The sequence below is a fragment of the Mesocricetus auratus genome, unplaced genomic scaffold (assembly GCF_017639785.1).
Source record: "Mesocricetus auratus isolate SY011 unplaced genomic scaffold, BCM_Maur_2.0 Super-Scaffold_6723, whole genome shotgun sequence".
Lineage (NCBI taxonomy): Eukaryota > Metazoa > Chordata > Mammalia > Rodentia > Cricetidae > Mesocricetus > Mesocricetus auratus.
In genome coordinates, this window is record NW_024429183.1 from 140,446 (window position 1) to 154,033 (window position 13,588).

The window sequence follows — 13,588 nt, forward strand, 5'->3', positions numbered from 1 at the left end:
GCATCACCAAGCATCATGTAACCTTAGAGAAGTTACATCACATAACTGTTTGATCACCTTCCTCATTAAAATGAACACAGCCTGACATGGTGGACACACTTCTAGAGGATGCAGCAAGGGGACTGAGAGTTTGAAGCCTGTCTGGGACACACAGTAAAATGATCTAAACAAACAAACAAACAAACAAACTATAACATAACAACTTGAAATTTTTTGATAAAATGGGCACAAATAGGAGTACAAATATCATAAAGTTACTATAAGGCCTTAAAAGACAATTCAGTGTGTAGGACACCAAGCATCAAGGAAAATTCAATAAATGCTCACTACTACTCACTAATTAAAAGATAATTCAGTAGTTTAAGTCTATTCTGGTTCTCCTAAAACTCAAAATATCATGTCTAACAGCATCTGCAAAGAGCAAAATTACTTCAAATAACTCTGAAAACAATCAGCAAAACTGTTATATAGGTGCCTGATTTTAGGTGTTAAAAGTGTTCACTTTCAAAACTTTCACTAATGAAACACTAATCTTTCAATCACGTAGTAAAATGAAAGCCACATTAAAGAATTTGAGTACTATATTCACGTGTCCTCTTACTGATGATAGCAAGGGGGGAAATGTAGGAAACAATATAAAGGTTATAAAATAAACCCATCAATACATTTACACAATGGAGTACTATTCAGCAGGAAAAAAAACAATGGAATCCTGAGATTTGCAGGCAAATGGATGGCACTAGAAGAAACCATCCTGAGTGAGGTAATGCAGCCACAAAAAGAGAAACATGGCATGTACTCTCATATATGGATTTTAGACAGAGATCTGGGGAGTGCCAGCCTACAATCCCATGGCCAGAGAGTCTGGGAAACAGAAACTTCATTCAGTGGCTGATAGAAGAAGAGGCAGACTCCCACGGCTAAGTACTGAGCTGAACTCAAGAAAGCCAGTAACAGAGAGGGAGGACTGATGACCAAAGGAGTTAAGACTTGGCTGGTTTAACCCCAGAAACAGCTGACCTGACAAGGGTTAACTCTTGAATCCCAGGCTGATGCCTGGGAATCCATGGGATGATCAAGACCCCCTGAATGGGGGTGTCAATGAGGAGGCCTAGGTAATCTATTGAGCCTTAGGCAGTAGATCAGTATTCATCCCGAGTACACATGGACTTTGGACTCCCATCCAACAATGTGAGATGCACTCTCACCCTGAACTCTTAGGGGGAGGGTCTAGGCCCTGCCCTGGATGAAATGACAGTCTATGGACACCCCCATGGAGGGCCTCACCCTCCCTGGGGAAATGAGGGGATAATGGGGGGGAAGGGGGAGGGCACAGGAGGAGGGGAGGGAAAGGGAGAGGGACCTGGAACTGACTTGTGAACCAAATAAAAAAAATTAATAATAAAAAAGAAAAAAACAAATAAAATAAAATAAACCCATCAAAATTAATTAATTTGAGTGTGTGAGGTTGTACATGTGTGTCCATATGTAGATAGAGGCCTGAGGTTGATGCTGAGACTTCCTCAATAGCTCTCCACTTTATTCTTTGAAGCAAAGTCTCTCTCAATTGAACCCAAATCTTACCAACATGAGTACTATAGTTGTGTCTCCACCTTCTGTAGCTGGAGCTAGTTGCTGCTACTCACCTGGCATTTGAGATGATTTCTGGGGATGCAACCTCCAGTCCTCAAGCTTGTGCGGCAAGTTAACTTGTCCACTGAACCACCTCTCCATACACCACAATCAACTTTTAAAAGTTACATTCAAGTGACTCACACTCAAGTTCAGATCAAATCAAGGTGGCAATCCAATAGTAATAAAGACAATTAACTCATGGAGCAAAAATAAGCAGAAGTCTTGTCAAGACAGACTCAAAATGTACATAAATCTAAAATTTAATGTAACATGACCAAATTATAAGTGTATTGTGAGCTACCTTTCTCTAACATTATAGAAGCAAAAGTCTTATATTTAATAAAAATATACAGAATGTATAAAACTTCTAACCACATGTAGACTACCAAGTATAAATGAAGTAGAATGTAAGGTTTCAATATATGAAGACACCCTGGTCAGAAAAAAGCCAATCTGAAGTAAACCCATTAATACACATAATGCAAAGGTACACAAAAATGTTTATCATTTACCATTGTACACAGAGAATAAACTGCAAAAATTAATATCAGAATCTTAATGAGGGATAGTACAGTGACCAGCCTAAGTACATATTACTTATGGAGCATAAATAGCATAGGTCAATGTAAATTAAATAATATATGAGTGAAAAAACACTCAATGTACTATAACAAGGAGTTAGAAAACTGAATACTGTGGAAAAGGTTTATTATTCTGTACAGGTTGTTTTTTTTTAATAAACTATTGGCTACTTGTTACAGTAAATTATCAACAATTCATTGCAATAGCATTTCCCCACCATTCAGATCTGGAAGCAATATGCCTTTCTCAAATTATCCATTTAGTGTTTTCTCCCCCACCTTCAAAACACAGAAATAGGTTTTTGAGTAGCAATTAGCCATTTATGGAAGCTGTAAGATACAGATAGTCATTACACAAGCTACAGTTGAGGCACCTGGACAAACACTACCAACACTTGTGAAAAAAAGATGTTGGATTTTAAAAGTGGAAGTATTACAGGAGTTATAATATACTGTTCATGTCCTTCTGACTCCCAAATGAGGGAAAGACTTACTGTCATCCTGCCAGACGCCATGTAACTAAAACATTGCACCAAGGAACAGGAACCCAATGTGTGCAATGGATTAAAGCTCCAGGTAAACTGAGCTAATCACTGGAGTAAATTAAAATACCAAACTGCTTTAACTTAGCAATACTATTTTGGAAGCATCATCAGAACAAATAGAAATTTAATTATAACTTGGCATGGGCTACATTCTGAACTGAGAATTCTACTTAGTACTAAGACTCTCAAACATCCTAGAAAAGCTGTGAATCATGCTGTGTTATTCCTCAAGGGAAACTGGATAGGCTTGATGATACCTGCATATGTCCCCATGGTTCTAGTTCTACATACCAAGTAATTCAGTAATTGATCAGTGTATTTAAGCAAAAAGGAGAACAAAAGCAGACTTGCAGCAACACATATTAGACAGATGATATTCTTTTAAAAAGACATGATAAATGTAAATCATAAAATCAAATGTACTCATGAAGGTACACCTATTTTATGTTACATAAAAAAACAACACACACAAAAAAAAACCAAAACCATAGACTGCAAACTGGGCATGCGTATCATAACATTTCACCTGGGAAAGCCAATGAGGGGGTTTCTTGCAAGTACTCACTGCCATGATAAAAACAATTATGTGCAAACTGCAAGGTCCCTAATAGCAGTTAAGAGTTTTTATACAGAAAGATGTTACTATCCAATCAAATATGCAAGAGATGGAATCCCCAGAGTTTATAGCACAGAACAGTAACCACCACAGGCCCCTCCTCCATGGCTCTCTTCCCTGTGTGACAGCTTGACTCCTTTGTTCTGGTTCTCACTTTCCCACAGTCCAGGGGTCTGAATGATCTTTTCAACAAGCTCCTCAAAGGCACACTGAACACCATCACAGGTTTTTGCACTTGCCTCTAAAATTCAAGAAAAAGGATAACAGTATTTTTGTTTGACATATTTTTGTGTGTTTCTGGAGAATTATTATGGCATAAATAGCAGCCTACAAGATACCGACAATCAAATCAGCAATTTCTTGCCACAGGGTTAGAATTAGTAAATTTCCTCCACTCCACACACAGAGCTACTTAAACTCTACCTACCAGCGTATCAGCTTAGCCCTAAGATTTGTAAAGCTAATGCAACTTGTAAGGCACCACTCAAACAGTGGTCTAAGTTTTTTCTTATGTTTCCAGTTAATTCTTCAAATGAGCCCCCAAAGCAGATAGCATTCCTATTTTAAAATAAGGAATCCCATACTGCAACATAAATGATTTACTTGTTTTTTCTGGATGTGTAGCTATTCGGTGACATGCAGATAGATGAAATGCCTATAGTCAAGCACACTGGCACATTTTACATGTGCTAGCACACAGAGCCCTCTAAACTGAGTGCTACCTGTCTTTCTCGCTATCTAAGGATTCCTTGCATTCCTTCCTTACTGCTCTATCTCAGCTGATGCTCTGGAGTCTGTTTCAGACGACTGAGTCTATGACTTTGTGCATGATGGGCATGTGTGCTCTACCACTAAGCTAAGCCTCCAGCAGCTCATCTAGTATGAAAAGGATGTTTGGTGGTGGGGCAACAGAAACAATTTGGTAAGGATGCTCTGGTCATCCCACTACAAGCTTCCTGCCTGTCCTGTCACTCTGTGGAAAGATGAGCTACCCGTGCTAATGCCCAAACCAGCCCTTCTCCAGTTCCCATGACCCACTCCTTATTTACCGAAGGCTCATTCACTCCCTTTTCTAACATTCTCCTTCAGTCTAAATATCTGCTAACATTTTCCATCTTATTAACAAGACAGGCTTGTTCCATACCTTTCAGGGAACCACCGAGTGTCTCTATTCTCCATGGAAATCACCCCAGAGTGTTGTTTGCATATGTTGCTTTCACCCTCTCACCTCACAAGCTTTTCTCACCCGGCAGCAGCCAATCCCATTCAAAGGGCACATGTACCAGGGTATTTCTACATCTACCTATATGTGCCTACACATACATGCGTATGATAAACTTAAACTTTTAAAATCGAACACAGTAATAAATTATCAACAATAACTAATAATAAAATTAAGCAATTAGAATTGTATAATTAAATCTCGTTCTTCATGCTTGCTGAACAAGACTGACCGTGGTAACTGAAACTATGAGAAGGTGTGCTGCGTGTGAGGGTAGGCAGAGTCTACTCTGGCTTTGTTCCCACGACTCCATTAAGGGCATTCCTTTCACGGCCATCAGCACTGGTTCCTCTGGTCAAGTTGAGCACACTAACCTCACCTGATATCCTTGGCATCTGGTGTTACTAATCACTTCCCTCTTTTAATACTCTTGCTCCTGTGACTCCAAGCACAGTCAACATGCCTAGGAATCCTCCTATCTCAATGGCATGTCACTCATGGTCTTTCTGCTGGCCCTTCATTAGAGTATCCTAGAGGTCAATCCCCCACCCTTTTGGACCCACATTCTTGGAACAATTTTACCAATCACAGATTTTAAATGCCACCTAAACATGTAGCACATCTACCGGATATCTGAACATTGTCTCATCCTGTGTCTAGGTAAAATTCTTGATTCCCAGTTTTTTCATGTGGGCACTTAGTGCTATAAACTTTCCTCTCAGCACTGCTTTCAAAGTGTCCCATAAGTTTGTGTATGTGGTGTCTTCATTCTCATTGAAATCGAGGAAGTCTTTAATTTCTTTTTTTATTTGTTCCTTTACCCAGGGATGGTGCAATTGTGCATTGTTCAATCTCCATGAGTTTGTAAGGTTTCTGCGATTTGTGTTATTGTTGAATTCTAATGTTAATGCATGGTGGTCTGATAAGATGCAGGGGGTTATTCCAATTTTTTTGTATCTGTGGAGATTTGCTATGTTTCCTATTATGTGGTCAATTTTAGAGAAGGTTCCATGTGGTGCCAAGAAGAAGGTATATCCCTTTGTGTTTGGGTGGAATGTTCCCTAGATCTATGAGTCACCTAGCACACAGGTGCTAGAAATCGAACATGGGTCCTTTGTGAGAGTAATAAGCACTCTGAACTGCTGAGTCAACTCTCCAGTCTGAGCTTGGGTACTTTTAAGAAACTTTTAATCCCATGTTAGCAGAGAGAAAAGGTACACTCAGGCCACTCTTCTAGAGAGGGGGGTTGAGAAACTTATACAAACCACCAGAGACTAAGTATTTTGGGCTTTGTGAGCCATATAGCTTGATGGGAACTACAAACATTCACATATCACAAAAAGCAGCCAAGGGAAGTAAGTAAATTAATAAGCATGCCTATACTTATATAATGGAGGGAGTGGTCCATGTTTTAGCTTGCCAACCTTTGCCTCAAATATTAATATGCATAGAAACCATGCAACGATATCACTAAAATTTAGATTCCAATTCAAAAAGTGGGTTAGGGCCTGAGATGACACATTTCTATTAGTACCAAACTCCCAGATGGTGCTGATCTGATGCCCTGTGTACCAGTGGGAACATTTCAACTATATTCTGTGATTTCAACCAAAAGAAAAGGAATCTCATTCTAAAGTTAGATTTTATATCATTAAACAAAAATGAACTGTATACATTTTATGGTTTTTTAAAATAATTCAACAAAACCACTATTTAAAAACTTTTTCCTGAAGGTCAAAAAGATTCACTTACACACTTACCTATGAACAACATAGAATGCTTGCGTGCAAATTTCAGGCCTTCATTTCTATCAACTTCACGATTTTCCTAAAAGATAAAAGCAGCAAATTTTAAAATCTGCTAGTCATCTGTATGGATGGTGGGGCATGACTGTCTTCCCAACTACTTAGAACTATATGTATGGGTGGTAGGGTGTGACTGTCTTCCCAACTACTTAGAAGGCTGTGGTGGTTTGAATAGGAACATCCTTGTAGGAACATGGAAAACAGTGATGCTGAGGGTGATGTGAACTGTGGGGGCGTGGCTCGAGAGGTTTGAGAGAAGGATGTTAGTATGCTGTGTAGAGATGTTCTTGTGATAACTTAGTGAAGAATGTGGCTTTTTTTTTTCTTTTTCCCTTGTCTGAAAAGTCAGCCTAAGGCTAAAGAGTTTTGGATTCATTCCACTGACAGAGGAAATCTTAAAACAGCCAAGTATTGACTCTGTTGTTTACTCTTTTGAAGATCTATAAATGCAAAGGAGCAAGCTGAGAAAACAAATGTATAACTTAAGAAGAAAAGGGGTACCAGGAAGTGGAAAGGAGCTAAATCCTGTGTTCAAGGAGATAAACAGATTAAAAGAAAAACCTGGTGTTAATTGGAATAAAGGGAATGGAGACCTCAGGGCAAGACTTCATCCAGCTAAGATTTCAAATTGTGAAAAGGAATTAAAAGAACAGCTTAGGTCCAAGAGTGATAGTACATGCCTTTCATCCTAGCACTTGGACAAAGGCAAGGCCAGTCTGGTCTACAGAGCAAGTTCCAGGACAGCCAAGCTTAGGCCGTGAAGGAAATCATCAAAACCAGAAAGCTGACAAAGATGTAATTGAACGAGGGGGCCATGTTCCAGCCCCAGGAAGCAGCAGAATTTGGTAGCTTCAGCCACTGGCTTTAGAGTCAAGGACAGAAGAATGGGGTTATGGAATCTTCCTCTGCAACTAAGGAAAGCTACTGAGGCCAGACATAAGACAGGGGTGTCCCTGCATGGAGGCCCAGAGAAGCCATTGTGTGAAGCTGTGAAGGTGAAGCCTGAATTGCCTTCAAGACCCAAAAATGTTGGGGGTGCCAGAGCCCTGGGATACCTGCTGAAGAAAGCTGCTAATGGAGTGGAACCAATCCAAGAGAAAGAAGTGTGTTGCAGTCAACAACATTGAAAGAAGTTGAAGATCTGAAGAACATTTCCACATTAGACCTGGAGATACAGTTTAATGTTTGCCCAGCTGATTTTTGTTTTTGCTTTGGCCCAGTATTTCCTCACTATCCTCCCTCTGGGAATGGTAATGTATATCCTGTGCCATTATATGTTGGAAGTATGTGATCTGTTTTTTTGTTTTGATTTTACAGGGGATTACAGTTAAAGAGATTACATGAATCTCAGAAGAGACTTTGAACTTCAGACTTTTTAAACATTGTTGAGACTGTGATAGACTATGGGGACTTTTGAAATAGAACTAAATATATCTTGTTTTATGTAATGGCTACTAGCCAATGGGGGCCAGGAAATGGAATGTGGTGACTTAAATGGGTATGTCCCCCACAGATTCATGTGTTTGAATGTTTGACTCATAATGAATGGCACTATTAGGTGTGGCCTTGTCAAACTATGTGTGACCTTGGTGAAGGAAGTGTGTTACTGTGGAGGTGGTCTTGGAGGTTTCATATATTCAAGCTATGCCCAGTGTGGTAGACAGTTTACTTCCTGCTGCCTATGGATCAAGATGTAGAACCCTAAGCTACTTCTCCAGCACCATGCCTGACTGCATGCTACCGTGCTCCCCACCTTGATAATGGACTGAACCTCCAAACTGTAAGCCAGCCCCAATTAAATGTTTTCCTTTTTAACAGTTGCTGATGATATGGTGTCTCTTAGAAACACTAACAAAGGCAAAGCCCAAGTGGATTTCAATTCTGGTACCAGCCTGGGAAAGTTATCAGGACAAAATTTAAAAAGAGTTGGGATGCAGCTCCATGGTAGAACATGTATTTAACATGCAGAAGTGCTATGTTTAAATCTCATTTCTCCTCCTCTCCCCTCCCCAAAAAGAGCTACCCAAATGTCAAGTGTCTGCTTTTTACCTTATCAATTTTATTTCCAACTAGCATGTTTACTATGTCATTTCTTGTACAGTATGTTTCCAATTCATTTAACCAATTATCCAGTTTAACAAAGGTGTCTCTTCTTGTGACATCATAAACTGAAATAAAAGCAAAGCCACTAATTTAAAAATCATACAAAATAAGAGCAATGATTTATTTTTGATATTCAATAAAAGAAAATAGTGTATAAGCAAGTCTGGCTTTTGTTAATCCCTGAGTGCTGACTAGTGAACACTTAAATTTAAATCATTAACAACATAGTAACATTATACCTATGTGGCAACTGGCAATCAGTTACAACAAAACTGCAGCTTGATAATGCTGAGGTCTATCTAAGCACAACATCTTAATCTAAATCTTAACAAGATATCAAAATATTACTCGACTTTAAATATCTATGAACCTCTTTATTTTTTAACCAAGTATCAGAATTTACAAATTAAAAAAAAATATCAATGTAGTTATTATACTGGCTCATTTTATATCAACTTTGCACAAGTTACAATTATCTGAGAGGAATTAAGAAAATGCCTCCATAAGATTTAGCTGTAGGCTATTTTCTTAATTAGTGATGGATGGAGGAAAGCCTTATTCATTGTGGATAGTGCCAAACCTGGACTGATGGTCCTGGGTTCTATAGAAGAGCAGACTGGCAAGCCATAAGGAGCAAGCCAGTAAGCAGCACTCCTCCAATGGCACTGTGTCAGCTCCTGCCTCCAAGTTCCTGCCCAGTTTGAGCTCCTGCCTTTACTTCCTTCAATGATGACCTATAATGTGGAAGTGTAAGCCAAATAAACCTTTCCTCACCAACTTGTTTTTGGTCAAGGTGTTTCATCACAGCAATAGAAACGCTAACTAGGACAGAAATTGAGTGAAGTGATCCTGTGTGACTTCCTCTGTTGTTACTTTTGTCTTGTGTCAATTTGCATCATAGAGCTCACTTTTCAAATTGTTTGCTACTCTTAAAAAAATAATATAAATATATGGAGGATGGCTATGAACTTCTCAGCATATTATCTAAAAAACAAATATTCTGGTTTTAAATTTTGAGTGATTATAAATCCTTAACGGTGTTTAGTGCTACTTTTGATAAAACAGACTCTACTTAATAACAAATACTCTAACTACAGATCAAAACAAATGTTAATTTACTGATGAATGAACACGAGTTTCTGTAGCACTCTAGGACAGATGTGGGTTAATTTTCAATATATGTCCTCATCAACATGTTTTTTAAAATGTCTTCTCTATTTTTAAATTTCCACAGAGAGTTGAAAAAAAGTTACATTTGATATTCAATAATATCAAATAGGTCTCTATAATTTACAAGTACATCTATATGAACATATATACATAACGAGTACCCCTAAAGGAAATTAAAATACTGATCTTCCTAGAGTAGAAATTTCAATGGATTATATTTTAAACAATATATTAAAGTAAAATACTTACCTAATATAACTCCCTGTGCACCTCTGTAATAGCTGGGAGTTAATGTTCTGAATCTCTCTTGACCAGCCGTATCCTGGAAATGACAATCAATTATTACTAAGTAAAGCAAAGTATAAATAGCATATCTTCAATGTTATTGAACATATTTAAGCAAGTCAAAATGTATTAAAAACACTTGGAACTTAAATATGATGTGCATTTACTAATAATGTAAATAAGTAAATGTTACACAAATAAAATCAATTAATACTGGGCCATCTCTACAAAAACACAAGTGAAGGTTTTCTGCCATTACAGTCTTAAGATTGTTATCGCACATGAAATACATTTCTTTGAAATGTCATGATTCTTAACTTCAGCTACACAATCAAATTATCTGGGAATGTTTATGTCAAATGCCTGAAGATTCTGACTGAATCCATCTAGGCAATCTGGGTTAGGGACAGGAAAACTCAATCTTCCTAGGTTATTATGATGAAGTGAAGCTGAGGACCACTGTCTTAGAGAGATACAGGGAAGGGATTTTAAAGATATGCTTCAAAAAAGAAGGCCATATTTTCTTTTAGGGAAATATATAAAGCAAAACGCATTACAGTGGGAGAAGGAAAGAAGCAGGGAAGGAGGGAGAGAAAGGAAGAGGAGGAAGACACTAATTTCATCTTGTTCAGGACCTTCTTCCCAGTCTTTGCAGCATCCCTGGATTGTGTTTTAAGGTATCTAGGATCTTATAGAGAGGCATCTGGCAAACTGCTGTTTTAGCCTATTATAACTATCTCATTATAATGAAAGGTTTAGTAAACAAAGTCTTAATAACAGCCAGGCCCATTCATCTACTTATCACTATATGGCCCAGTTTAAGGTTGGATCAAATATTTACTCTCTGGGCCTCTGATGTAAGGTAACCTGAATGAAGTAAAGATACACATCAAACCTCAGCTTAGCTGCCAGGATCACCGTGCAAAAGCAAGTGTTGCTATGGGACAAGTACAAGCTCCTGCAGACATAAAAAGTGTCCATAGCCTCTAAGAAGTTGTTAAGTTTGGAGAGGAATTTTCAGACAGCAACAAGAGGTGCCAGAAATATGGAGTTTGAGAAGAGAATGCTGTAAGACAACAAAGAGTACCTGAGGAAATCATAGTCTCACAAGAGACACTTAAGAGGAAAATCACTTCCAGCCTAATGAGTTTTGAAATGTGCCACCCTTGCTCCCAGATTCATAGCTGCAAGGATGTAACCCCTAGCTCTGCTACATTTCATATAAAGACATATTTCCAGTCAGAAAACTGTAGTAAAAAAACAATTTTTCTCTTCAAATTCCTCAAGCTTCAAAGTTTCTTGCAAAACCTCCCTTTTACCTACAATCACTCAATTTGCATACATGCTTAAGTTTTAAAAAACAATTCTATAAACTAAAATTTCATCAACAGACATACTATTTGAGAAGATTATAACAACAATAGAGGTAACTATTTTAATAACCATGACATGGCTATCACTGAATGATTAAGACTCAAATTTGTAAAAGAAGCCAACTGGGAATCATGAAACAACTTTTAAGTGATACAACAATTACGTGTCTAATTCTGCCACCACAACAGTATGCAACTGGCTTCAATACACCCAGACAGAATGCAACTAAAGAGGATTTTCTGCCATGTTGGACTTAAGGCTTTTAATCACACATGAAATCTACTTCACTCAAGTCAGGAATATAAGTATTATCAATGCTCAGAAACTTAAATTTGCATCTATTTGAGACAATCCAACTCAGGAAAATGAAATTGGGACTGGAGAGTTAAGAGCCCTTGCTGCTCTTGCAGAGGACCAGGGTTTTGTTCACAGTACCCACATAGACAATCACAATAGTGTGGAACTCCAGTTCCAGGGGAACCCAACACCCTTTTATGGCCTCTGGGAACACCAAGTATGCACCTGGTATACAGAAATGTGTGCAGGCAAACATTCACACACATAAAATAATAATGATACTGTAAAAAGACAAGTTATTATCAGAAACACTCTAGCAATTTGCTTGCATATAAAGAAACAACACCATTCAAATATTCAGTATCTACACTGCTGGAATTCTCAGAATTTCACCATGAGAAGCATTTTAAATACTCCAGGCTTTTTTTTTTTAATTGTTGTCTTTGTCTTTGTTTTGAAAGACAGAAAGGGAACAGAAGAAAAAGCTACCAACAGCAAACTGTTTCACAATTAAGAAATTGTTTCATAAGATCAGTTGTGAAACAGAAAATTCCAATAAATTAATTTCTAGACCTAGCACAGGGCAATCTAGTATGAACACTGAGAACAACTTCAAAAACTGCCTTCGGGCTGAGATGGCTAAGGAGGTAAAAGCTGCCTGTTTAATCCTGGGATTCCATGGTGGAAGGAGATAACAGATTCTAGGAAGTTATTTCCTGACCCACAAGTATGCTGTAGCACTTATGCGCCCTCACTCATTCACAGACACACAGACACAGACACACACCATGTAATTTTGGTAATTTGAATGTGAAAGTAATTTTGACAATTACTATGTGAAAATTTAACCAAGACCAGATGTTAAAACCTTGGCATTTTGTGATTCATTTATATAAATGTTTTAGTATGATAATATCTTGCACCATAGCATTAGACAAGAATTTAAAATAACTGTGAACTCAATAGTCAAGACATTACACTTTTGCTTGTGTTTGTCTTCAAAACCAGAAATTAATGTAAAGCATATTGACATCTTTGTTCAAATGAAAGAGGTCAATCCTTTTATAGCCTGTGGTTTTAATTTTCTAATAGGGAAAAGCAAGGGAATAAGAGATTACTAAAGATAAATATTGATTAGATCCAAGGGCTGAGCGAGTCCTAGAAAGGCTACATAACAGAATTCAGAGCATCCAAGTGAGGCAAGGGTGTAGAAAGGAAGAGAACAGGCCCCAGAGGCAATGTGTGCCACGGTGAGTGTGCACTTTGGAGGTAGTGGGGGCAGGGCTATGCAGCTAACAAGGAGAGGAACTTACTCACTGTATTTCTATAAACAAACCAGCAAAAACTAGGGAAAATTATGGATTCATACATTTCTAATATTGTCTGGAAGCCCCTCTTCCCCAATTGTGACATGACACTCAGATGCTATAAAGAAAACAAATGACCGAATCAAATAAATACTAAAAAGCTTTGATAAGGTAAGAGTATCCCATAAGTTTCCTTCCCATTCCACATTATCTTCAGCAAGCTTTGAGTGATGGTACTAACTACCAAAACCCTACAAGGTAAGAGAGTCAGGGTTATACAGATGTATAAGAACATAAGCACATATTTACCTTAAGCAATACTTTAAAGATAAATGACAGAGTAGAAAACATCACAAGCAAAGAGCTCTAACGTTTTTATTATGTAAAGATTCTATTTTTCCAGAAATAGTCCTTTAATACAGTGAGAATTCAGTTGAAAGTAAACAAAACAGATAATAAATTGTTTAAGCATTAAAAACTACATGAGTCATAAAATCTCTTTATAATGCCCAGAAAACTTTAGAATTTATCTATTTGATGTGACTACTTACATTATGAAGATAAAGAACTAGCATATGTCAGAAAATGGTTACAATAACATAACTCTTTACATAAAGACTTTAAATAATGGAAAAAACAAATGCTAAT

General features: G+C 37.7%; 1 protein-coding gene across 1 annotated transcript in view; it reads right to left on the bottom strand.

Annotated features, from left to right (window-relative positions):
* Positions 1-2,118: 2,118 nt before the first annotated feature.
* The window catches only part of Rab18 (RAB18, member RAS oncogene family), a 29,061-nt gene continuing 17,591 nt past the window's right edge, over positions 2,119-13,588 (bottom strand). The window contains exons 4-7 of the mRNA XM_040735038.1: positions 9,927-9,999; positions 8,454-8,572; positions 6,360-6,426; positions 2,119-3,618 (exon numbers count right to left, since the gene is read on the bottom strand). Of these exons, the coding sequence (XP_040590972.1) occupies positions 3,443-3,618; positions 6,360-6,426; positions 8,454-8,572; positions 9,927-9,999 (435 nt within the window). The 3' untranslated portion in view covers positions 2,119-3,442. The remainder of the gene's footprint in view (positions 3,619-6,359; positions 6,427-8,453; positions 8,573-9,926; positions 10,000-13,588) is intronic.